The sequence below is a fragment of the Lingula anatina genome, chromosome 1 (genome assembly GCF_051362555.1).
Source record: "Lingula anatina isolate TDL-2025a chromosome 1, LinAna3.0, whole genome shotgun sequence".
Lineage (NCBI taxonomy): Eukaryota > Metazoa > Brachiopoda > Lingulata > Lingulida > Lingulidae > Lingula > Lingula anatina.
In genome coordinates, this window is record NC_141767.1 from 67,180,860 (window position 1) to 67,206,401 (window position 25,542).

At 34.0% G+C, this 25,542-nt stretch overlaps 1 protein-coding gene across 4 annotated transcripts; it reads right to left on the reverse strand.

Annotated features, from left to right (window-relative positions):
* Positions 1 to 13: 13 nt before the first annotated feature.
* LOC106181890 (sodium/glucose cotransporter 4) lies at positions 14 to 24,329 on the reverse strand. 4 transcript variants are annotated; one of them, XM_086997168.1, is made up of 14 exons: positions 24,129 to 24,327; positions 21,183 to 21,251; positions 19,390 to 19,494; positions 14,266 to 14,325; positions 13,588 to 13,692; positions 13,229 to 13,334; positions 12,750 to 12,830; positions 11,677 to 11,885; positions 7,578 to 7,713; positions 6,932 to 7,190; positions 6,365 to 6,527; positions 5,917 to 6,141; positions 2,411 to 2,594; positions 14 to 1,951 (listed from the first exon to the last, which is right to left on the reverse strand). In XM_086997168.1, exons 1-14 carry the CDS (start codon positions 24,222 to 24,224, stop codon positions 1,728 to 1,730), a joined length of 2,022 nt encoding a protein of 673 aa, XP_086853294.1. In that variant the 5' UTR covers positions 24,225 to 24,327; the 3' UTR covers positions 14 to 1,727. The 4 variants fall into 4 exon arrangements, with proteins under 4 accessions (XP_086853294.1, XP_013421875.2, XP_086853312.1 ...); XM_013566421.2 differs by lacking the exon at positions 11,677 to 11,885 and adding an exon at positions 10,649 to 10,872 and having other exon boundaries at positions 24,129 to 24,326; XM_086997186.1 differs by lacking the exons at positions 14 to 1,951; positions 2,411 to 2,594 and adding exons at positions 2,901 to 4,677; positions 4,899 to 5,070 and having other exon boundaries at positions 24,129 to 24,329.
* Positions 24,330 to 25,542: the final 1,213 nt, after the last annotated feature.

Below are 25,542 nucleotides of genomic sequence, written 5' to 3' on the forward strand. Positions count from 1 at the left end.
ACAACTTCAAGACTAAAAGGGTGGATTGTATTTATTGAATTGATTGATTTTTGTGATCAATTATTATATATAATAATACTTGATTATAAATACCATGATTGCAAGTTTTTAGGTGCATTTTAAGAAATTTACTGCAACTTTGAGAAATGCCACTTAAATGCTTTCTTATGGTAATATGACTATCCAATAATACACCTCTATATACCTTGAAAATATGCCAGCATGTACTCAGGTAAATTTACTAGAAATGGCTTAAAATGCAAATACATAGTTAAAGTAAAAGTTTAAACTCAATCAACTAAAAAAATCCTAAATTATAATGTTCAACTCAATGATTGTAATTCTAATTACTGCTTTTGAATGGGGAACTGATAGTTAAGTTGTTAAGTTATTCTTAGCTTTGAGCAAATTATGGACTAGACAGTAGAATGCACAGTAGAAACAAAGTTTGATAATCCAAAGTCTATCAGCTAGCTATAGTGTTAAGCTGATTATGGACTAGTCCCATTGTTCTGACTTTATAACATGGTCATGTAAGGGCAAGGTATTTGCATTACAATCATATCATTGTCCATTCAAACATTTATCAAACCAACATCAAATCAGTATCAATGAGACCTCCAGTTCATAAGTTCCTTTACACAAAATCATAATTTGATTTTAGCCACAGATCTTGATTTTGTTGATTTTTTTACCTTACCAGGTCAATTAAATGTCAAGTATTTCCTTTCCATTGTGCTACCATACAGGTCTAGTTACTATCCCTCCCTCATCTTAAGACTACTATATTCATTGGCTGCAAATATTACAGAATGAGAGCAAAATATCCAGGTTTGGAACCATGTTGCTTGATATGGCATATCATGACTTTGTAAAATGTTTTCAGTACATATGTTTTATATCATAGATACATGTATCCCAAACTCAAAATAACAAAGACTAAAAAAAGGTTAAAAGAAAGGTGTCATTTAAAATTGATGTCACTTCCTTTACATAAAGAGCAATATATAACATGTATTTACGTATGTCTGTATATAACTTGTTACATTACAGAAAATAACTATGTTAAAAAGTATATAACAGTCTTGTATATAATACCCATAGATATGTATATATAATATATTAAAATATAAAATGAAGGTATACAAATATCCTTTTAGAGATATTGATAACACAACCACTCAGGTTGGTAGAGATACAATCATATCAAAACCAAAAGGTATGGATATAAGTGTCCAAAAATCACTGTTCAGAGATAACTGATTAATATCAAATATTTTTTATAATAATTGTTTCACAACCAAAACATTCTTACTAATACAATTTTGTTTTTTTGCTTTGTTACTTAATTAAAATAAATTTGTAAACATAATTCAGTATCATTTATCAGTTATTTCTCTGTAAACTTAATTGACAAAAATATTTGAGAATAAATCTACAAAAAGAGTAAAATGCTATATAGCAGTTCAAAACCACATTCACAAGTTTTAAAATGTATGAATATCTATGAATTTGCATACATACTTTTTTGCATATATCTTACACTTTGGAGGGAACTCTAAATCTTATTCTTATAACTGGCCCTCTAACATTCTATCTCCTGATAACTCAATCCAAAAATAAAATCCTTTGAAATGTCTAAAATTATTCACTATGCTGGTTTGTAAAATAAACATCAAGTCATATTTGTTATATGACAACTGTTTTGCAGTCTTTTGGATATTATCTCAGGCAAAGAACCCCCAGAGGAAGGTTGCCACAACCATGAGAATGATAGCATTGGCATTACAGATACGTCTGTGCAGTGGGACTTCCACAATGGAGATTTGCTTGGCATCCATGGCTGCTCTTTGTTCAGGGGTCAGGTCACCTACTCCTCCCTGCATCTTCTCAATGCCACAAATCCAGTTGAATGCAGTCTTGTACCATGGCAGTTTCTTCTCAGCAGGTTCTGGAATGAAATGGTTGGGAAATTCAAAGAAGGTTGAGCTAAGTTTCAGTACATTAATAATTAATCCCCCTCCCCCCTATAGCACAACAGAATTAAAATATATAAACTAAATTGGACAAGTTGTTCAATGAGGTAGATGGAGTGGAGGCATCATGTTTTCATTTCATCTATAAGTTCTGGCCCTTTGTACCTCTTACCATTGAGCATGTAAAGTATACTGTATTTGGTTTTATCTTAAAGATACAATTCCACAACTATAATAAATCAAGACACAATTAACAGCTTTGAAAAACAGCTAGCTTTTGCTTTTAAAATAATTGTTGGGGGTACTGTGAGATGGTATGCATGTTGTTAGTGCTACATTAAATCTCTAATTCATCAACTACTTTGAGACAATGACATCATGCTGCCACCAGTTACAGCTGGTTCACATTGTTTTAAACCAGTAGCCATCATTACCTGGCTGGACAGTATTTTCAGTTGTTCCATTGGAATTCATGACAGACAAGTTAATATCACTGTCTTTCATCCCCTGGTTGTCCACGCCTTCTTTCTCAGGTTTAGCATTATCAATCCGCTCTTGTTCAGAAATGTCCATCCTTGTCTCTGTGCTGAAGCGGGTAAAGAACGTCAAGCGATACAGCTGAAAAAAAAAATTGAAAGAATACACATTAACTGACAGCTAACGGAAATCCACATATTGGTTGACACTGTTTGAAAAGCCATTTTGGTTTTAAAAAAATGTTATAAGTCGACAATGTACGGAACATATTTGACATCAACAATGACAATTACTCAAATCCCTCCACACAATGTTAGTGTTAGTATACTTTAGAAAAAGTGCAGTATTAAATGAAATAAGTAAACTAACTCACCCCTCTGCATTTATTGTAAAGAGAGAAACCCTGTTAATGGCAAACTTAAGCAAAAAAAGGAGTTCCCACTAAAATAACAGTCAATTAGTCTTTATTTATCATGAACAGTACATATAGCAACAAATATGCCTGCCATCAAATCGAACTTAGTTTCATATTTACAGGCAACTAGACAGCAAAGCTGGCAAATATACACCTAACAGGAAAAAAATTGCAAAACCATATGCAAAAAAATTATAATAGTCTTTGTAAAAATCTTTTAATGTTGATTTTTGAATGGAAACTGCATTTTTACCAAACACAGCTGCTCAATCAAACAAAATTAAGGTTTGGCAGTTACAGGGTGAATAGTACTGGTAGATGTGTTTGACAGAAATGTCGCCAGCAATGGCACAGTGACCTATATGTATTAATACGTATGGTATAGACAACTTCAGACTAAAAAGCTTTATAATATTTTCAAATTGTGAGTACCTCATTTTAAGCTTTTATAAGAATATCTGAGAATTGTCTGCTTTTTTAAAATTATACCAACTTGACTATTAGTTGGCTCCTCAATCACAATGAATTAAAAAATGCTTTAGATTGATACTTAACAGAAGTTCTGTAAATGTTACCCACATAAACAAATATGTATTCTACAAAACTCACATTAAATAAGCCATAAACCATGACTACATAAGGATGAATCAGAAAAAAATCAGAATAAAAATCACAATTAAGTAAAACAATAATGTCAATCAAAACAAATAACTTCACGCATTGCGATAAACTTGGTGCTTATGTTATTCCTGTACATAAAGCATTATTCAAGTTTTACTCTACTTTGGCTTAAAATAATCATTAGCATCAGCCACATTTTAGACAAAATCACAATATGCATCTGAAGAAGATTTCTACATTAGAAACCCATTTTCAGATGTGTGCACTAATTAGTTATAGACTTATAGTGTATAGTTATAAAAAGGTGACTATTAGCTTGGAATAGTCATTTTTTTTTTCAAATTGAGGCATCAGTCAATAAAGAATGAGACATTAAATAAACAAAGAAAAAAATACGCGAGAGGTGTCTAAAATATTTTCAAAGTGAAAATTACAAAGTACAGCCATTACATAAGTATAAATACACATATCATTTAAATGATTATCCATAAAATGTGATTAGGTGGAATGTGCATACTTATCAAAAATTGTATAAAAATTACAAAATCACAGTATAAACAATTCCATGAAAAAACTAATGCACACATAGAGTCATAAATATTACATTTGTTCATTTTGCTTTAAATGTAAAAATACTAGTAAGTCAAATCAGCACAGTAGATATATATTTATCACATAGGAAAGGCCATATTACTAATTTTATCAATACTGAAATTGCATATCAATGAACATTCTTTAAGTATAAAATATCAAAAAATATAATCACAGTAAATTACTGAATAAAATCAATTTGCACAATCAATATAAAAACCAACAAAATGTGACTAATTTTTAACTCTACAAGAACATATGGATGGGACAGATATGTAAAAATACCCAATCTTGTGTTCCAAATTTAATAAAATAATTCCTAATTTCAAATGTGGGAATTGTGATAAAATATACCCCCATTCCCTGATAAATAACCTTTTGTTTAAGCAAAGAAACCCCAAAAGAAAGCAGCAACAGTCATCAAAATAATGGCATTGACATTTAAAAAGCGCCTCGCAGTTGGGTTCTCGTGAATTGAATTTTTCTTTGCTTCCAAGTTCTCCAGTTCTTCTGCTGTAAGGTCATGCTCATGACCAACCATCTTTTCGATACCACATATCCAATTGATGGCAGTGCGATACCAGGGGAGCGATTCTTCTGTAAAATAATAACCAAATAAATGTCCCTGATGATTTTCAAATTGCAAAAATAATGAATTTTTTTCATCTTTACATCCAATTTTCATAATTTTTTTTCTTTTGTGGTTACAGACTGATAGAATATCTGACTTCAGTCAACAGAACTCTAAGCTTCAATGTCCAATATATAGAATACTAGTTAAGTGAATTCATCACACTGACTTATATTCCAATACGTACCTGGTCCAGGAGTTTGTGTGACATCTCCTGTAGATTGGTCCATTTCTGTTGGAAGTCCATTCTTTTGATGCTTTTCCAGCTCTATTTCATGTTCAATATCCTCGTGTTCTGCCTCAGATATATCCATTCGCTTTTCTGTGTTATAGCGGCTCCAGAAGGTGAGTCGGTGAAGCTAAAGTTGTTAGTTAAAATAAGGATTGGAATGTTAGAAGGTGGTTAGAAAAGAGTAAAGCTCAACAAACCAAAAAAGTTTTAATTATTAATATAAATTCACCAAATTCAATAAAACTTAGATGAGCACTATGTGTGCTGCACATAAAACCAAGTGAGTTACAGTTATTTGTCATGATTAGAAAGTAATAAAGCAGCAATGATGAAGCAACACAGGTGAAAAGGTGTGGCCAGAAGAGGCATTAAAACTGAGAACAGATACTGACAGTGAGTGATGAAGCAATTAATTTTTAACTTATTTACAATCACTCATTGTTACAATACCACCACCCAAAGTAAAGTTATTAGATTTACTTCAACAAAACATATTATTTATCATATTATTATCATACACAATAAGTGCTTAATATACAACATCCTTATTAGAAAATAAAATTCTAATACAGAAAAAAACAGCATTAAGTTGGAGAGTAATTTGAATTCACACTTGACCTGTACCGTAGCTGTATATATCACTCAATCCATATGAATGTGAAGAATAAAAAATATCAACTTTTCAGATATTGCAGTAACAAAGTTGGAATGGAAATAAAAACTGATTAAAGTCACAAATAACAGCATACTTCTGAAAGAATAATGGAATCAGCACCTGCATTTCTGTCCCATTTTGTAATTCCAGAAACTTTTGGCAAACTTTTTGTAATTTTTGCAATCAAGAGAGATATGCAGCACAGGGACAGGTGACAGATACAGGTGGTGGCTTCATATGTAAATAAATCTTGTAGTAATAACTTTTTTCTCATGAAAAATGTTTCCTGTCTTATGATCCTTTCATGTGTATACTTACATACTCATCTGGGATTGCCTTTGTCAACAGACTAATGACAATTGTGGCAATGGCGCTGATGAAGAACAACAGAATACCAAAGTGGAGATAATGGACCTTGGAAATGATGGGCGGGATGGGGTTATCTGATGTTTCTCCACATGGGGGAGCAGGCCCATAGCTGTACTCCCAGATAAAGCGGGCAAGGCCAGTAACCAGTCCAATCATCAAACCCCAGAAAGCTCCCTATAGAAATCATGCATAAAGTAAAAAATATTAATGTACAGGGAGGGGAAATTCCGTGTCTACATATTGTGTAAGAATGTATAAACAAAAATTTACTCCAATAAATAAAAAAACTAGACAAAAATCATATCTAAAATCAAACATTTTTCATAAATTAACAACAATTAAATATTTTTTATCTTTACTATATATATATCTAAAAGAGCCCTTTGGACTTAATTACCTGCTCATTGATTCTCTTCCATGCTACAGCCAGGACATACACAGCACAAATAGGTGGCGCCAGGAAGCTGGTGACAGCCTGAATGTAGTGGAACAACTCAGAGACACTCTGCACAATGGGGATCCACACCACACTTATTACCACCAAAATCAGGACAAAAACTCTGAAATACAATAGGAAAAATAAGCTCATACAAAATTTGATTTTGAACTTTATTTTAAACCCCAGGCCACCCTAATTAAAATATTTCATAAATCAGACAGATTTGACATGGTCCATTTAAGTATCAAAAAGCTTAATGTATCCTTTTAAGTTAATAGTGCTGAAGATCTTGTAACTTGCATAGATGAAAATTAGTCAGAGTAGGTGTTCTTAAAGGGAGGAGTAGCAAATCACTCACATTCAATAACTTGCCAAATACTAAACAAAACTGGTGAATTCTATTTCCAAAACATTACATCAGTAAAACTCCAAAATTATATTTTTTATAAGTTCTGGAAAGCAAGATTTGACAAGCATAAAATACTGGGGTAGTCAAATAAGCAAATAACTGGGTAATGCCCATACCTGCCAACAATCATAAGCTCTATGTCACTGGCACGCTTACGGATTCTCCTCCATATGTCCATGGTGAAGATGGTACTGCCACTGTTAAAGATGGAAGTCAAGGAAGACATCAGAGCACTCATCATCACAGCCAACATCAAGCCACGTAGACCTGGAGGCAGCAGACGGATCACGAGCAAGGGGAACGCTATGTTGGTACAACCATTGCGACTGCCACAAATGGAATAGCAGATATCTGGATCAGCACAGCCAACTTCGTCTGTAACAGAATACAATTTATGCAGAAACTTGAGGCTAAATGAAAGCAGTTATCCACTTGAAACATCCACAAAATAGTACTAATTAAGAAATCTATGTCTACTTTAACCATATATCTGAGAGTATGTCCGCTGAATAATAAAAACACATTGCAACATTTAGCCCATTTTAAGAAGTTTTAGTTAACTAAGTTATGGGCGGAAACTTAGATAACTTAAATTATTCAACATTTTGATGTTTTTTAGGAGATATTTAAAATTCATTATATTTCATGAAATATCTTTTCCTATAAACAAATTATTTTAAAAAAATTATCTGATCTTAGAATACCTGAAATAGTTAACTACATAAAACTAAAGGTGTGAGTTATTATTATTATTATTGTTACCTGGAAACAGGATTCTTGCAATCATCCCAGGGTACACAATCAGCCACATAGGTAAGATCTTCAGGTATCCAGCCAGGACAGTGCCTCCCTTAGCATGAGACAAATCCTTGGAAGCTAGAGCTCTCTGCACTATAACCTAAATAAAAGAATATATGGGTTGAATGGAAATGTCAAAATTTAGATATAATTTTTAATTATTCCTGAAGCAATTACTTTAAATCAAATTGGTAAAAATGAATTTCATTTTTTCTTAAATGGTCCACTATTATGCACACAGGGAGAGATGAAACACCATTTAAAACATTTCTATCCATGTTTTTAAATGTATATCCTCTGCACATATATCTATCACCAAATGCACTATTCTGCAATAAAATGTAAACTTTTTCTTAATAAAAAAAAAAGTTATACAAAATGCCCATATCTATAAAAAGTATATCTGACTCTAACAAACATCAGTTCTTAAATATAACATCAAACTGTATCTTTTTTTTTTACAACCTTGATGGTTCTTGCTAAACAGCACTGAATTTCAGCATCATGCATTTAATTGCACATTCTACATATCCTTAAAATGTATCATGAACTCCTCTCCATGATTACAAACTCTGTGCAGTTACTAATCTCAGCAGTGAAAATCAGCAGGAATTCTGTCCAACATTGACCTCATTGACTAATGTAACAGCAGTAAATTCTAATAAAATAATGAAATAATAAAACAACAACAGGTAACATTTAACACATGTATTTCTATTTGGGTCACCAAACTGGTTATCTGCATGTAAAATGACCCGCGATAATCAAAGCATGCCAAATGTATTGTGATCCATGCACGTGACATCTGTGAAATGTCATGCTTCCTTCATTTTTATTTGATAAAACAAAGCCATCAGGTGTGACAACAGTGACACTGACAATCAATATCGTCAAAAAAAGATGCAGTACGTAACGTGGCCAAGACAATATGACTATGTATAAAGTGCTTTCTGCCACTGGACACTGGCAGCTGATATGCAGTGGTGACACTACAGTGGATAGCAGAAAAACCTCTGAGGTGCAGCAAGTACGTAGTCATCAAACATGATTCTGTCATAAAACTGTCATCAAAATTTCACATAATTAACTTATGTCAAAACCTTCATGCAGTTTGCTAATTTCCATTCCATGCAAAAATAAAAAAATTCAAATCTTAAAGAATCTAACAAACATTAAGCTGAGAGCTCATGACAAATATTGCCCTCCATGAAGCACACATCTTGCCTGCACAAGCATGATCACCGTGACAACAGCCATGCTCTATACCTGATCAGAGCACCAATACCAAGTAGCAGAGATGGTCAGCCCAAAGAAAACACCAGTCCATGGGAGATCTTTGGCATCTAAATCTCTGACAAGGTGAAAGGAGTCGTAGGGCGGGGGGCCACATGTTACGTTATGACCACCATTACGGTAAGATCTGGGTACGGCACTGAAAAACTGCTCAGAGATTTTCTCAAGGCCTCCTACTTCTACAAAACCTACAAGATATTATTCACATAATGTCAAACAGATAAAAGTTTCTGTCTGATTAAATGCCAAGTCAGTTTAGCATTACATGCAGTTTCATTTTGTTAATTGATCTCTTAACATACTGCTTTAATTGATATCAACTTTTTTTCTAGAAAAAAAATCCTGCCGTGGTAGTCACTTTGCATCTCAGGAAGCCTTCTATTGTGAGAAGATTCAATAAGGTTAACATGCACGGTGAGAACAGATATCACCCATGCTTTGCCTAAATGCTCAAAGAAATCATTATGATCAAGCCACCACTCGGACATCAATTTTGTGGCATCCAGGCATTCTAACATTGCCAGTTACCTGATCCGAGCAAAAGTACCAAACAGCAATGATGGTCAAACCAAAAACCATCCCTGTCCAGGGTAAGTTGTCATCTGTCACATCTCTGAACAGATGCATTGAGTTGGAAGGCAAATAACCACAACTGGTGTTTGGAGAGCCCTCTCTGGTTGTGTTGGGGATGGCAGAGAAATACAGGCCCATCACATTTTCATACCCTCCCACTTCAACAAAGCCTGTAGAACAAAGGGTTTATATGGCAAATGGGCAGAAGTTGACAATTCCTGTTATCCAGAACTCTTATAATTCTTAACAGAAAAGAGTTTCTATACCCCCGGTATATCTGCAGGTTTGTGATCCAAGGGGGTACCATTCAAAGTTCCATCAGGATTCGTAGATAATTATTCAAATAAAATACAGGTGTACCAAAAAAAAAAAAAAAGGAGGAATATAGACAACAGCACTTGTGAGGTGTTCTCATAGAACCATCGTCATTATGATTGCATGGATATCTTTACAACTGGTTTTGGATAAAAGAAAATATATAAAACTTAAGAATAATTCCTCATGAAGTTTTCATGGTACCAGTACCTTTTTCTTTCAAATGACCAAGTACCATCTACATATACCATCTACTGTTGTAACTGGGGAATGTTTTATCACTTTTCAGCGATTGCTTCATGCACTTACCTTTATAAGACTTGGTAAAATACAGCAGCTGTGCAAATCATGGTTAACCACACAGAATCACATTTTCATTTTTGAATGGATGTGTACTAAAATGCACACATTTACAGAATTTTTTGAACAATTCATAGCAATTATGTAAAAGCAGTTTGTTTTTTGTACTTTTGGTTTTCATGTTGGTCGAAATATAATACCAATCCCAACATGGTTTACAATGATTGCACATTATGATCCAACATAAAACAAAGTTACACCACATTGCACACCACATGACATAAAACACCCATTCACATATCCTTTCTCAAGTACACTGAATGGCGCATGCTGGCACTTCAGAGAAACTGCCATTCATATCTGTTTTTAACCTTTTCCTTCTAAATTGTTCTTTTTAAATGCCAAGAACATATCTGCAGCAAAGAAGTCCAAAGCACTGCCAATTAAATTATATGTGTTTTTATCAGTCACCACAAATACAGTGATCACAAAAAAAAAAAAAAAAAAAAAAAAAAAAAAAAAAAAAAAAAAAAAAAATGGAGCACCCTCCTGACCTGATCTGAACACCAGTACCACACTGATGAGATGGTTAATCCCACCATCACTCCTAGCCATGGAAGAGAGTCATCATCAATTGATCGAATCAAATTCATTGAGTTTGCTGGGGGAATGCCACACTTTGCATAAGTGTCATTTGGCGCAGCATCTCTTGTTGTATTGGGGACAGCAGCAAAAAACTTTTCAATCAAAGGGTTGTAGCCACCAACTTCAATAAAACCTATTTCAAGAAATTTAGAACTTAGTAATATTGTCAAAATTGTTCAAATAATGTGTTAATTTTTTGGGTGTCAAAGAAGGTTGGGTAAGTAAGGAAATGGTTAATTTGTTAAGGGAAAGGAACCCATCATAACAAGGGAAAATGTTATCTACTACCCAACATGGGGGAAAATTGGTTTTTTTTTAAATTATTTTGTCAAAATATGATAGATGGGGTAAATAATATTTCATCACACAAACCAAGCATGCACTCTCTTAGTGAAGCACGGCACAGCAACACATTCAGCACAATATATACTGACATCTAATAATAAAACAAAGACACTAAGAGACTAAGAAGTCTATACAGAAGCTACATATATACTTACACTCAACATTTACTGGTAAAATCAATTTCAAAGTTTTACACTGGTAAAATGTTTCAAAATCAGGTCCAATATTCAAATGAAGAGAACTTGTTATGAAATTGAATTGCCTGAATGATTTTACCTGATCTGGTGATGTGTCCAGCACTACACTATTAATAATTTCAGACAAAAGACAAAAGAAAAGACTTGTAGTTTGTACAACCAACTTGGCACATCAACATTACCATATAAATTGATGTTTTCATTTTCATGTTCTTCAGCAACAAGCATTATGGTTTTACCTTCCAAAGGTTCCCAAAATGATTTCTACAGATGAAGTACATGTCACTTTGTCAACACTCAATCCTTGAGAATAATTCCAAGGTTGACCACCAAACAAACTTCCTCAGCAACTATGTACTTCACCTTGAAAAAAGTTTTGGGAAAAACCCCTGTACCTGATCCGAGCACCAGTACCACACAGAGTTAATAGTGAGCCCGATCATGACTCCAGTCCAGGGCAATTCAGGGTTGGATATATCCCGTATAAGATGCATGGAATCATGAGGGGGCATGCCACATGTAGTGTTAGAAACACGGGTAGTGTTAGGAACAGCAGAGAAGTACTTTTGTACAAGTGTCTCTAAGCCACCGATGTGCACAAAACCTATAAAATGACCATGCAAAGCATGTGAAAGCCTAGTGAAGAAAGAACATAGTTAAAGCATTTTGGAGGCAATGCAATATAACAGTCTTGGTATGATATACCTAAGTTCATGGTGTTATGTGACTTTGTATGTATTGTATGGCAACTTTTTTGTTAAAGGAAAGGGGTCAAAAATGTCTTTAAATTTTTTAGAAAATTACACTGACATATTCTGGACTAGAGCATATAGAGAAACCAGTAGTTTATACATATAAAATCTATCAAAATGCCAGCAGGTGGACAGTCTGTGTCCACATAATTTAGATGAATGCATTGCCTCCATGTGTTCAGTGCAGCCAAGTGCATGCATGTGAAAGCAGGAACCAATTGTTCTACATCACACAGCACAGCTTCAGTGCACACAGCATACTTCAAAGGGTTGAAACAATGTTAAATTGTGCATGCCATAGAATGCTGGCAGCTCATTAAATAAACTTCACAATGAGTTCAATGAAACTAAGTCGGTTAATCTGTACATTTGTGGCAATGTATGTATAAATTCAGAACCTAAATTTTAGTTCGTAATGAAGCATTTACGGATAGCAGACAATTGAAACATGCTAAAGATATGATCAGTCAATTAAAAAGTGCAACAATTCATAAAAAATATCATTTAACAGGCATCCATAACAACTTTAATAAACAACTTAATATTTTGCTCAATGTGTCAGATTTTAACATTTTGAAATGAAAATAATTATAATGGAGAATAGTTCTCAAATACAAAATAACACTACACATTAAATGAAATAAAAGAAATGAACATAATTTATAAAAAAATCTAAAAAGGAAAAAAAATCTGCACAAGATAAAACTTTTACTCACTCATAACCATGAGGATAAAGGCACCAATAACCATGATGACAGTCTGAATAAAGTCTGTCCAGATCACAGCAGTTAGACCACCTAAAAATTGACCAGAACATATGTCAAGATCTTTGTAAACAGGACAAAAAGGGGCTGGATTATCTAAATCAAGGGATTAGGGGAATTTTAAACCCACCTAGGCAAGACTGAAATTTCAATCTTGCCTAGGCGGATTTAAAATCCGTCTGGATTTCAAGTTTGCCTGTGGCTTACATATTGTTTAGCATGTCATATGTAAGTAGACTGATCATCCATGACAGCTCATAATCTCTTGACTTTGAGAAAAAAAAACAAGATTTTGAGCGATTTGGATGAATATGGGTCAGAAGTTACGACAGACTACCAAGATTCTTGGACATTTTCTACTCTTGTATGACATCATGCAAACAGCCTCATTTTCATCTCTTTTGGATGGTTTCTATTGGTTGTTATCTTACCAGCAATGGTGAAGAGAGCAGCCAAGAGCAGGAGAGCAGTGATGGCAAGAGGTAAGTTCCAACCCATGGCCAGCTGAATGAACAGGGCTCCAGAATACAGATCTGCCTGGAGAAAGGGATGGAATATTCAATACGATGTTTATGTCCATTTATCAGTGGTGACTGGTTTAAGTCTGGTACATTTCAGCAGACAATATGAATAGTATTTCTTTTTAATTCACTGTTAGTTACTCTGTAATTTACTGGATTGAATATTACTTTTAAATCACTAAAATTACAGCATAGGTGTTTTAGTTTCACCAAACATGTTCCCCCTATCTCCAACAGATTTTCTTTAAAAGAACCTGTCAATCACTTACTGAAATTTTGGTGAAGACATACAAAATCAAAGTCAAGACGGCCAGATAGATCCGTATGCGTTGACCACCAAACCGCTTTCTGAGGTACTCGGGCATGGTGTAGACCTGAAAAATCAGTTTGTGAGAAAACGTACAAAGGTGGACAAACATAATTCATTCATCTATTTTGTTTTATGTTTTTTTCTGTTATAATTTTCTTTGATTTATTTCATAATTTATTTATCCTTTTTGTGCAAGTTATCTGCAAGATATCTCTAAAATTTTGTCAAGTGAAAACGTTTTTAATGCATTTTGATTTATTAAAAACATATAGACTTGAAAGGGACATAAATAAATGCTTAGTCACTACTTCAAATTCTTCAGTAACCAAAAACCAAGCTCTGTTTGTAAAGTATTAAGAGGTTAACAATAGATTCATACAAGCTGAACCAGAAGAAGAAATAAAAAAAAAATATATCTGAAGATTTTAGGTTTTTTCTTTGATTCTTTTTTATCATACTTTGTTCGGAGGCATTTCCTTTTTAAAGTTAAAAGTTGGTTTATTCAATACACCAGCATCTTCCTTGTAGGCCGTGTACTATGCATTACAACACACCTGGATTTTTATTTTTTTAAATTTTTGCTAGGTAAGTGATAATAACTTCAAATTTGTAATAAGCCATATAGTATTGTACTCACCCCAGCAGCAATATATACAGGTACAAATATCCATCCTAGAATGAGCAGGATAAAAATGGCCTGAAAACAACAACAACAACAATAATAATAATAATAATAATAATAATAATAATAATAATAATAAAGTTTAGAATGGCTTTTGAAAGTCAATACAAACAATAAATGAAGGATTTACTAAGATTTACTAAATACTGATTGATAAACTTCAGAGCTTCCGGATTTAGCATTTGTGCAAAGCATATGAGGCTTAAGTTCGAGTTACAGAACTATGCATGGGCCACAAGACTTATCTTGAGCTAAGACCAAAAACATACTGGATTTTGCACTTTCATAGCTGATTATATTAAAGGTACTCTCAATGGAATCTAACCATCAAAATGAATTTTCCAAGAGAAAAGGGGGATTTTATCCTTTTCCTTATCATTTCTCAACCAGTCCTTGCACTTGGATTTGGTATCTAATTCCATTTTTAATTTAATAATTAATTTAAATCTAGATAACAGGCCAGTCATTTACAATGATCTTCATAGGCATGGCCTCATTTTCACACAAGAAAATACCCTGGTGTCTTGTGTCCCAGTAATATGCGGTGTATAATACAGACTTTGCAAGCTGTCATGGCTACCTGCGCAGACTCTGAAGATAATTACAACACTAGATACACCTTATTCAGATACACTTTTACTTGAAGGGGTTTCATCGTTATAAGGTCTGCATTGGGAAATATAAGAAGCTTTACAGGATATACATATGACTATTGGGGGATTTTCAAATGCTTGAAATGTACTTTTAAGCTTAAACAGCCAGGTTACAGGGCATGCTAACATTTACTAGCATTGTGTTGGGCGTGGTTAATGTACTCTTGTGAGTAACATGAACTTTAAAAATTTTGCTATTTTACCCTTAAATCCTTACACAGAAGTGTTCAATGCACCAGATTTAAAATGTTATGTCTCACTCTGGTTGCTCATCGCATCCAAACAATATCAATTCATCAGAATTGTAATTCTGTTGTCCTAGTAACTGTTCTACTTGTTCTACTGTCTAAATCACACAGAAATGCCCAGGTATGTGATGAAAAGTTCAAGGTACAATGTTCTGCCAAGTTATTTCTGGAATAATATTGGACATAATGGAAACCGTCACTGTCAACTACTAACAAAAGAAAGGATGGATATAGTATACTTTAAAACTATGTGGGGTAACAAATGGAAATTATCTCCATAAGAACCTTAGTCTTGGTAGCCTTTGACAGTAAAATGTACCTTGGTTCTGTAGATATTAGGAAAGGGTACCACCTGGCCATTGATCATCTCATAAATGTTAAAAAATATTGCTTAATTTACTAATATGAAAGCAAATTTCGAGAGGAAGACTTCTCTTGTAAATGAAAATTTAAAAAAATGTGTAAAAAGTGTGCAAATATGTAGAATTTTGAATTTGAAAGACAAAATTCTGCACCTAAATCAAATTCCCCAAACAAGTAATTTTTAGCATAAATTGGTCATTTCAAATTTTAAGAAGTTTTCTATAAAATAAATTAAGGTACATGCATTGTGAGATTAAATTTAAAACTAATCTTTTCTTTTAAATCACAAGACAAAGTTCTTCAGCACCACAGCCATCTGCTTTGTAATAATAAAAAAGGTACACATTATTACAGTACTCACACTGTTTTAGAACAAGGCACAAAGTGAATATAGTAGCCACAGTAGCTTGTACTGGCCAGACACTTAGTACTTGAGGCATATCATTTGTTAAACGTAGACCTCTTGTCTTGTTGACAATTCTGCATACATCTAGGCTTAGGTATGCACAAGAGACCATGCAGGTATCACATGTTTGAAATATGTCAAATGTATTGTTGGGTAACAATTCTAACATGATCATCCATCTAAATGTGATTCTAATTATACCCCTGGTATGCAAGACAGTTTCTTTGACCAATACATTACACAACCCTACAATAAGTAAAGTGAAACATATTTTAAATAAACTGGACAACAATGATTTTTTAAAAAGTGAATGTTCATGTTTTCTGGCAGTTTTCAAATGTCTATTTATGGGATTTATCTACAGCAGCTTTCTCACAGCTGGTTTGAGACTCTAGCACCCATCAAACTACCAGCTAGGATAAGCATCCCATTAAAACTTCAAAGGGTAAATTGATAGATGGTGGAAACATGGGTACTTATTTGAAATTGCTCTAATTTTCAGTGGAAACTATCAGTAAATTTGGCTACAAACCCAAATAGCAGTACAAATCATTATCAGTGGGCTTTTTATGCAGAAGGTCACATAAAAATGAAACTTATTTTTGTATGTGTTCACACTCACTGCAAAATGTCTGGCTTCATAACCTGCTGTTTTCAATTTCAGGGAATTTCATTTCAACGCACCTTTTCTATGAAAATTCTATACCTTAATGAAACAAGAAGACATGTATAGAAAAATATTTTCAACATGACAGCAAAGGTTCAAAACACAACTACACATAGGAAACTGCCCATGCAAAGGCACTTAAACGTGAAGTCACACATCAGATTGTGTTAAACTTGACATTCCATAGTTTATAATATGTATGTAAAATCTGGACAAGGACTGAAACAAACCAAGTTCTTCAATTTCAACTTTTCCAAACATGTCCCTTGTAGTATGTGTCTGAACTTCAGGAGTATTATCACAAAAGTTTGTCTTGTAACCATTCTTATAGGTCTCATGAAAGAAATGAAGTTTACAAATCCATGTATAGTTTACCTTTAAATGGTGATTTAGATAATAATTTAATAGATTTAAAAGATATCTTTAGAAACCAAAGTTCAACTGATTACAAAGAATTCAGTGGCCGTGAATCAAGTTCACCAGATACATCAAGTATATATGCCCTGCCAATACTAACAAAATCATCTTCTGAGTCAACATGCCGCCCTCTGATAAGGGAGGACTGAGACAGTGATTCTAAAAACACACCCATCAGTTGCTATAACAAGATAGTCATCCTACATTAAACTTGAAGACAATATTTATCCATTAAGGCCACAGACTTATCCAAGAGGTTGCAAATTCATCACGCTATATCTACAGGCATGTCACTTTTGCATTATAGAATTTTTGAAATATTTCTCTTCATAAAACTTTTCAAAATCGAAAAATGAGTCTAGGACAGGAGAGATGCTAATTTTTCTAAAACCTCTCTTCGATTTATTCTCCATTCTCCATTCAAAAATAAAAAAATCACCCTTTTTAAAATCTACATGTACCCGCAAGACAATCTGACCTCTATTATCAGTGTTGAAAAAGTTGACAAAGAAAAAACATGCAACGTCAATAGAAGCAAAGAATTGGCATCTCATTTATCAGTCCCCACAGGGAGGTGTGGTGTCAAGGTCACTGGTATCATGCAGTGAACAGGTGAGACTGGGCAAGTCACACCCAAAAAAATTCTACTGTAAAGTTCCATCTGATTCGACTTATTCTTAGGAGCCTGACTCTTTTCCTTGTACATATTTCTACTATTGCTCAGAAATTAAATAAATTTTGGAGTCCAGACACTTTATCAGGGAAAAAATAGCATTGAACAGTATTTTTTTTCTGAACAAATTGGTTCTAATCTGAATCTTAAAATAAGATTTCATAACTTTTCACTGTAAAGCAGATTCAGCCAAATGTGGCCAAAAATGCATTAGAAAACACCCATAGAAAACACTATAGATATCAAGAATAAAAAAGAGAGACACCAATTCCACGTGTAGGGAAATTTCAAATTTCGAAAAAAAAATTTTTTTAATCAAGCAAGGGCAAAAGCAGGTGATGTTCGTGTTGCAAATTCCTCTGTCCTGTTTTCTAGACCACTGGCTGATAAAGGTAAAGACAATGTGACAAGTAACTGTTTACTTGAACTGGTACCACCATAACTGCAAACTTCGATAAAACTGATCTGAGTAAAATCAGTCAAGTGCCAAAAGAAGACCTTCCTGGTGTAAAATAAAATATAATATAATTGTTTACTTCTCCCCACTTCTAATCTATGAAATATGTTCTCTGGTTATATGGATCTGAAAAGTTTTAAATAATTTTCACAGTGCCTTTGTTTTATTTTTCGGAATCTTGACTCTTCAAAGGCACTGAACAAAGAACATCTGCCATAACTTTCACATAAAAATGCCTTTTTTAAATCTTGCTTGTGAAGATATTGATAAATATTCAAGATAATTAAACTAACTTTTCTCCATTTTTTTAGTCCAAAAACATGTTGCAGGTATAATACCAGACACTGTAAAAACAAAATGTACCACTAATATCAGATAGACACATTTTAAAAAGAAGAGCATGAAACCTGTCTTGCCTTTGTAGTACAAGAATGATAAATAAACCTGCCACAAATTTTAGACTGAATGACAAATGTGAAAGCATGCAAACCAATTGCACAGACTGAAGGCAGGTATTGTCAGCAGTGGTGTGTTGGTGTGTTTTTACATACTTTAAAAAAAAGCCTTTTTTCACGAAGGACTGTCCTGGACAAAGAGTGTGTGGTACACATGGCCATTAAATGTATGAAATAAAGGCAATTCAACTTGTCTTACCATGTACAATTGTAATCTGGGGAAATTCTACTACTTTTCAAACAATTGTCCTTGGACTAATAAAGTGCCACACCCATGGCACAAAACAAACTAAGTGATCATAATAAATATATACAAACATATACAGTATGTGTGTGTGTGGGGGGGGGGGGCAGGTTTGTGTAAAACCATGCAGGGAAAATTTACGATATTTTTAAATAATAGTTACCTGACTAAATCCACTGCATACCCATGGCACCATGTGAGAATAGTAGTGTGCATCTGCATAGTTTAGTTTTACACCAAAACTGGTGTTTTTACATTTCAATATTGAAACAAAAATACATCTGGGTTAATGCCAGACATGTGCACTGACCTGGGATTTGGGGGGGGGGGGGGGGGGGGGGGGGGTACAGATCAAGCCCCAATAAAAATTTAATTCCTTGGATAATTTCTTGGAAATGGTGGATTTCTTAGAACTTGACATTTAATGTTGGGCCTTCAATCAAACTACTGGACTGTCCCATGTAACCCAGGTCAATGAGCACTCTATGCTACTTACGTTGAGTTCAAACACTGCAATCCCAATGCCACTGGATGCACCAGACCCTGCTAAGCCAATAAAATGACCACTGCCAATATTACTGGCAAACAACGAAGCTCCAACCTGGAAATAAATTAATTTTATTATTCTTACAATCAATTTAAAAACAGACCGACATAAAATATAAATATTAAATATTTGGAATATATTTGACATTAAACAGATCAGATGCACATCTTCAAGAACAGTCAGTTTAACCTGTAAACATGTTCTGCCATTATATAGTGCCATACTTATAGATTTTATGTCCTTTTGGTGTGCACCACAACATTTGTTTCTTATTGCATTTCCCTCTTTACAAAAAATATATCATATGAGCCACAAACGTGGAAGAGACCCAAATCGTGGATGGAAAGGATGGAAGTTTGCATTATTTATAATGACCCCCCTGCTACTGTCAAGAAATAACCAAGAGCAGTCAATAAAGCAGTTCAGCATGTTTATTCACACAACCCACTATCCTTTATATTGAAAATCTATTCTCATGTTTGCACTAGAAACCATCTTTTACGTGTTTATTTTTACATGCTTTTTTTCTTAAGGATGTGCACTCGACCTTCCCAAGACTGGTACAGAATATAATAGTATATCTTTCTGACATTGGATAAACAAGACTCATACCTCCCACTTACACATTTGGAGAAAAAAAACAAAAAGGATGTCCCCATTTCATTAGAAAAAAGTGGTATAAGTGACTAATAAATATCTTTAGTTTTCCTGTCATTTTGATGATTCAACATGAAACTGCAGACACCCAACTGGGATCTTCCTTCAGATTTTGAAAGTAAAGTGGTTTCTGGGGATTGGCATTACTCATATATCTACAAAATATGCATCTTAAATGCTTATGTAGTTCTGACTTAGTATAACTAAATTTCAAGTTAAATGAGCAACAACAAACAGGTATAGTGTTATGTAAAGGAAGCCCAAATATTTTCTTTGGCTATACATGGTTATATTCTGCATACATAAAGTTGTTGTTTTGGTCAAACTCTAGTACTTTAAGACCACCATTATGTCAGGTCCAGCCAAAGTTAAATGTGACCTAGACCCACCACAAGTTATAAAACCTTCATCCTAGGACCCTCAAAAGAGTAAATTATACAAATTCATCACTGCTAAAGAACATCAGCAAATGTTGACACAGCAAACACTGCCACTGCCTTGGTGGTATTATTAGGATAACTCACCACAGATATGGTGACATTTCCCCTGCATTTTATATCGTATCTATTGAAACCTATGTTATAGTTAAAGATAAGCCTGATTTTTTGTATGCCTTGTATCTTTTAAGAACCTTTGTTAACAAATTTTGATAAATGGTGCAGGGCTGTGTCAGCCTATTCAAGCACTAAATTCCTCAACTATGATCTCATTTAAGTTAAATACAAATTATACAAGGTACTGTTAGAAGAGAAAACCACTGCTTTAATTCAAGTGCTGAACAACCACAATGACATAATATTCACATATATTACGATTTTTTAAAAGGTTGTCCTGTATGAACTGTATTTGGGGAGGTTCATTTTGATCTCCCTTTATTGCCTTAATATCAATCTATTAAAATAATGTATTCCTTTCAAGGCAAGTTTAAATATAATGAAGGTTTGTAATTTAGACAGCATGGGTAACAGGTGCTACTGTACTAGGTTTAGGAGAAACCAACAACAAGTTACAACAGCCAGGATATTATATTCCACAATTGTGACAATTAAAAGAATAGAATAGAATGGATGAGTATCAGAACTTACAGGAATCCAATGCATGCTTCTTCCTGCCAAGAAGTAACCTCCAACACTGCCTCGATTTCTGCATGATGACTGAAAATTTTAAAAATAAATATAATGTTACAGAAATACATTTCAAAAAATGCAAACAAAAACATTCAATTTAATAACATCAGCACTGTTGAAATGACATTTTCTACTCTCTATTGCTGTTTGATACTGAAAATTGTTCAGGCAAACTGACACTGTAGGTCAGTTCCCAACAGCCTCTAAATCTCTGGGTGTGACCACTTTGAACATCTCATAAAACTTTTTATTTACAAAATGAAATATTCACTTAATTTGTGTTTTGTAAATTGAAATATGCAGCTTTTGATTTTCAAACCTCAAAATTAAAACCAAACTTTAATTAAAAACAAGTCAGCAAAGCTGTCAAATGTACAGACAAAAAAACAGGCAATAACTATGCAGAAAATAGGCTACTGTCAATTCTGATGCAAAAGTAAATTATGTTAAACTGCAAATTCAACATCAAATTTAAATTATGCTCAACAGGTAATACCAATGTAAGTAAAATGTGTAACAAGTTAACACTTTGAAAATGTTTAACCTCCAGAAAAAGAAGCCAATTAGACTGCTTTTCAAACTCAGGCTGCATTTTAGTCCTGTATTTCTTTTTAGAAAGTTAGGCAATCATAAGTAACATGGTTTTCCCATAATGGTCCTCATGGCAGCAGCACGTTTTTTTCAAATTTTGATGCAATATTACATAATGTTTAACAGCATAATGACCATCAATTTTAATAATAAAATATTAGTATTATGGATATTCAGAAAATGTGACTAGCAAAGGTCTTCAGGCCCATGGAACTTCAAAGTCACAACAACAAAAAAAGCATAACTACTACAATAGTTGCCCCGATCATGCTGATTTTCGAACATGACCTGCGTTTTATGAATATTCATCAGCTTTGTAAATATATAGCCAAAAAGTAAAACTGCCTTCCACTTATCGTGTTTACAATGAAAGTGCATGGCGTCGGCGACAGAGACAGTGACGGCGACGACAGACGCAGGTGATGGCAATATGTACAGACACATCTGTGCATATTTACTGTATTGTTTGAGACCAGTAAGTGACATGGTTTTTCTTAAATGGTCATTATGGGAGCAGTGCCCAAAATAGATTTTTTTCAAATTTTGATGCAATATTACATAATGTTTAACAGCATAATGACCATCAATTTTTAATAATAAAATATTAGTATCATGGATATTCAGAAAATGTGACTAGCAAAGGTCTTCAGGCCCATGGAACTTCAAAGTCACAACTTGAAAATGCCAAAATGTAAACAAGACAGCACTGTTCTGAAATGGGTTTTTTTTTTATTTTTAACAATTTTTTTAACATAAAACAAAATTAACAGGTTACTGCCATTTTTATACGATCAACTAAGAAAATTGATGACATGGGAAAAATATCAATACAACAGTGCTGAATGTCCAATTTCCTCCATTCTGAGATTCTGAACATAGTGAATGATTGAATCTGACAAACTGCAATGATATGAGTTTATTTCCATTTTTGAAACTTTATTACACAATACACGATAACAAGCTTACCATCATTTTTACAAAATCAACTAATAATGTTGTAAAGACTCAACCTGTGTTTTAGTAAGATTGCCCACTCCTGTGAGTTTAATGACAATTGGCCTATCTGTTTTTCTTATATTGTGTTTACAGTGTTGCATATATGCTGAAAAAAGAAAAAACAGCATAACTTCTACAATAATGGCCCGATCATGCTGATTTTGGAACTTGACCTGCGTTTTATGAATATTCATCAGCTCTGTAAATATAAAGCCAAAAAGTAAAACTGTCCTCCACTTATCGTGTTTACAAGGAAAGTGCACGGCATCGGCGACGGCATCGGCGACGACAGACGCAGGTGATGGCAATATGTACAGACACATCTGTGTCTGTACATAAAAAGTGAAAAATAGAAATACAACAGACCCTAGTATTTTAAATAAATATATACCACTCCTTTAGCCTATTTATAAGAAAGTTTGCCTAAAAACTGTGTAGAGATTACACCCCATACAAACTGCTGTTTACACAAGACATACTGTCCTGATTTATCAGGGCACACCTGTCATTTTTTCAAAAATTCACAACAATTCCATTTTCAATGCGCCCACAAGTCCTGAGGTGTTATTTGATGAGGCATCCACTGTTCCACATTTCTGGGTCAACAGGTTGAGCAGTAACACTGCACAATAAGCTTCTCCTGAATCATAATGCAAACCGATCTCTGCCTCTGTACATAGTGCTATTAATAATTTTACCTTATACAGCTGCTTTTAAGACACCTTGGCAAAGCAGATACACAGCATTAGCATTATTTTTATTTTTGTATTAGTATTGTGCCTCAGGAATGTGCCCTTTTTGACATCAAAACTAATTGCTGTGCCAGTTACCTGTTTACTAAGTGCTGTCAAAGGACTGGTGACAATTCTGGCTGTTAATTTCTCATTATAACTGATAATCATATTAAGGGATTAATTTAATATGGATAAGAGAAGCATAATGATTTTTAAAAGATTTAAAAACACCTTCAGTTTAAACAGAAATATACTGATTGATTCTGCAAAATCGCTAAAAGAAAAACAGTGATATGGCCTGGCACATATAGAGTGAAAAGCTCGCTGTAAAAAAGTAAATTCACGCCAAATAGACTGATCCCGAGTTAATAACTACCCAAATAGGGCGTGACAGTGCGCTGATTCAGTACAAGCATTCTAGACTTGTTCTATGTAAATATAAATTACTATATGCTTTTCGTGATAAGAGTCCACAATGTTGGTTTACTGCTGAGGTGACACCATTCCTGTGCGCCTTTAAAATCAACAGGTGCCTAACTAGCGTCGTCCTGATATCTACAACACCTGAAGTGAAACGGCTTACCCAAATTCCGACGGCCATCACAGCAGCAAGATATCCCAATATCACGAGGATATCTCCCCAGTGGAGAGCTGTTTCCCCTAACGAATATTCAACCATCTTCTTTACGTGTTTCTCTCTCTAGATCTATGCCTGAATGATGCACCTCCTCTCTCACCTGCTCCCTTTCAAATCTGGCGACGTGACCTTTTGACGTCAACTAGGTCGCTTGGGGGAAGGACAGGAGAACAATACTTCCGAAAATCATTTTTGCACGTACACGCTTTTCGTGGTCTTTTGTGCTTTTTTTCTCCGCACACTATATTGATAGCAGTCGTGATATTTTCGTTGTTTAAGGTGACTTGAGTTATTATAGTAAAACATGTCTTTGCAAAAACTAAAACGGCTAAATTCAAAGACTACGAGGAATTTCGTTGATATGGTCTCTGCAAAAAGAAATATCAAAAAAGTGTTTGTGGGTGCGTGATTGAGAGAGAGCGAGAGAGAGAGAGAGAGAGAGATCAGTTAGTAACAGTTAGTAACAGTAACATGATAAAGCAGGCTGGAGGCGAGCTTCCTATAATAAATGAAACTCTGGGTGTAGAATTATTTGATGAATTTTGTATTCCAGAGTGGAACGTAATAGGAAATTAAATGGGCCTTCAGACAAGGAAGTGATTAATTCTGCCCGCACAGGCTTGAAAAAGGATGAAGAATTTCAGGCACAGTTATCCCAGCCTCTGCTTCCTAGCTGTGGTTGAACGGATGGGGTTAATCATTTTTTTAAGTTCTACACACAGTGCCAAATTGATTTTTAGACAGTTTGACAATTCAGTCGTTCATATAATGAATTTATCTTTCGTAACTTTTACCCAGAGCTGTGTAGATGATATCATGTTCTCTGAAGAGACCAATTGGAAAATAAAATTCCTTTCCCACTGTTACACCTTTCTTATTTGTTATATATTTTTGCGTTGGTGTGAATACACATGTCAGAACAAACTAGAAATATTTTAATTATAATTTACGCATGATAATTTCTCCTCACGATTGTACAAGTAGCACTTATTCTGATATAAAATATCCAACACAAAAACACTTGTGTCACTTTAGAAATCTTATTTAGTTACATAGGCATCCCAGTGTTATAGCACTGCACTAATTAACTTGGACAACTTAGTTGGTGTTGGACACATATCTCTTTATACTCATTTCTAAAATAATTAATAAAGAACAGAAACATCTAAAGGATATATGGCTTTATTTCTCTTGAATTTTAAACCAACTTTCTGTAAACCTAGAATTGAAAAAAAGCTTAGATTCAATGTTTCCTTGGTGCAAAATTAAAATACTCTTATATTGTCAAAGCAAGTATTTCTTAAAATATTATTATCTCAAAACACTGGTATGTTCTTTTATGTCAATTTAGCTTGATTGT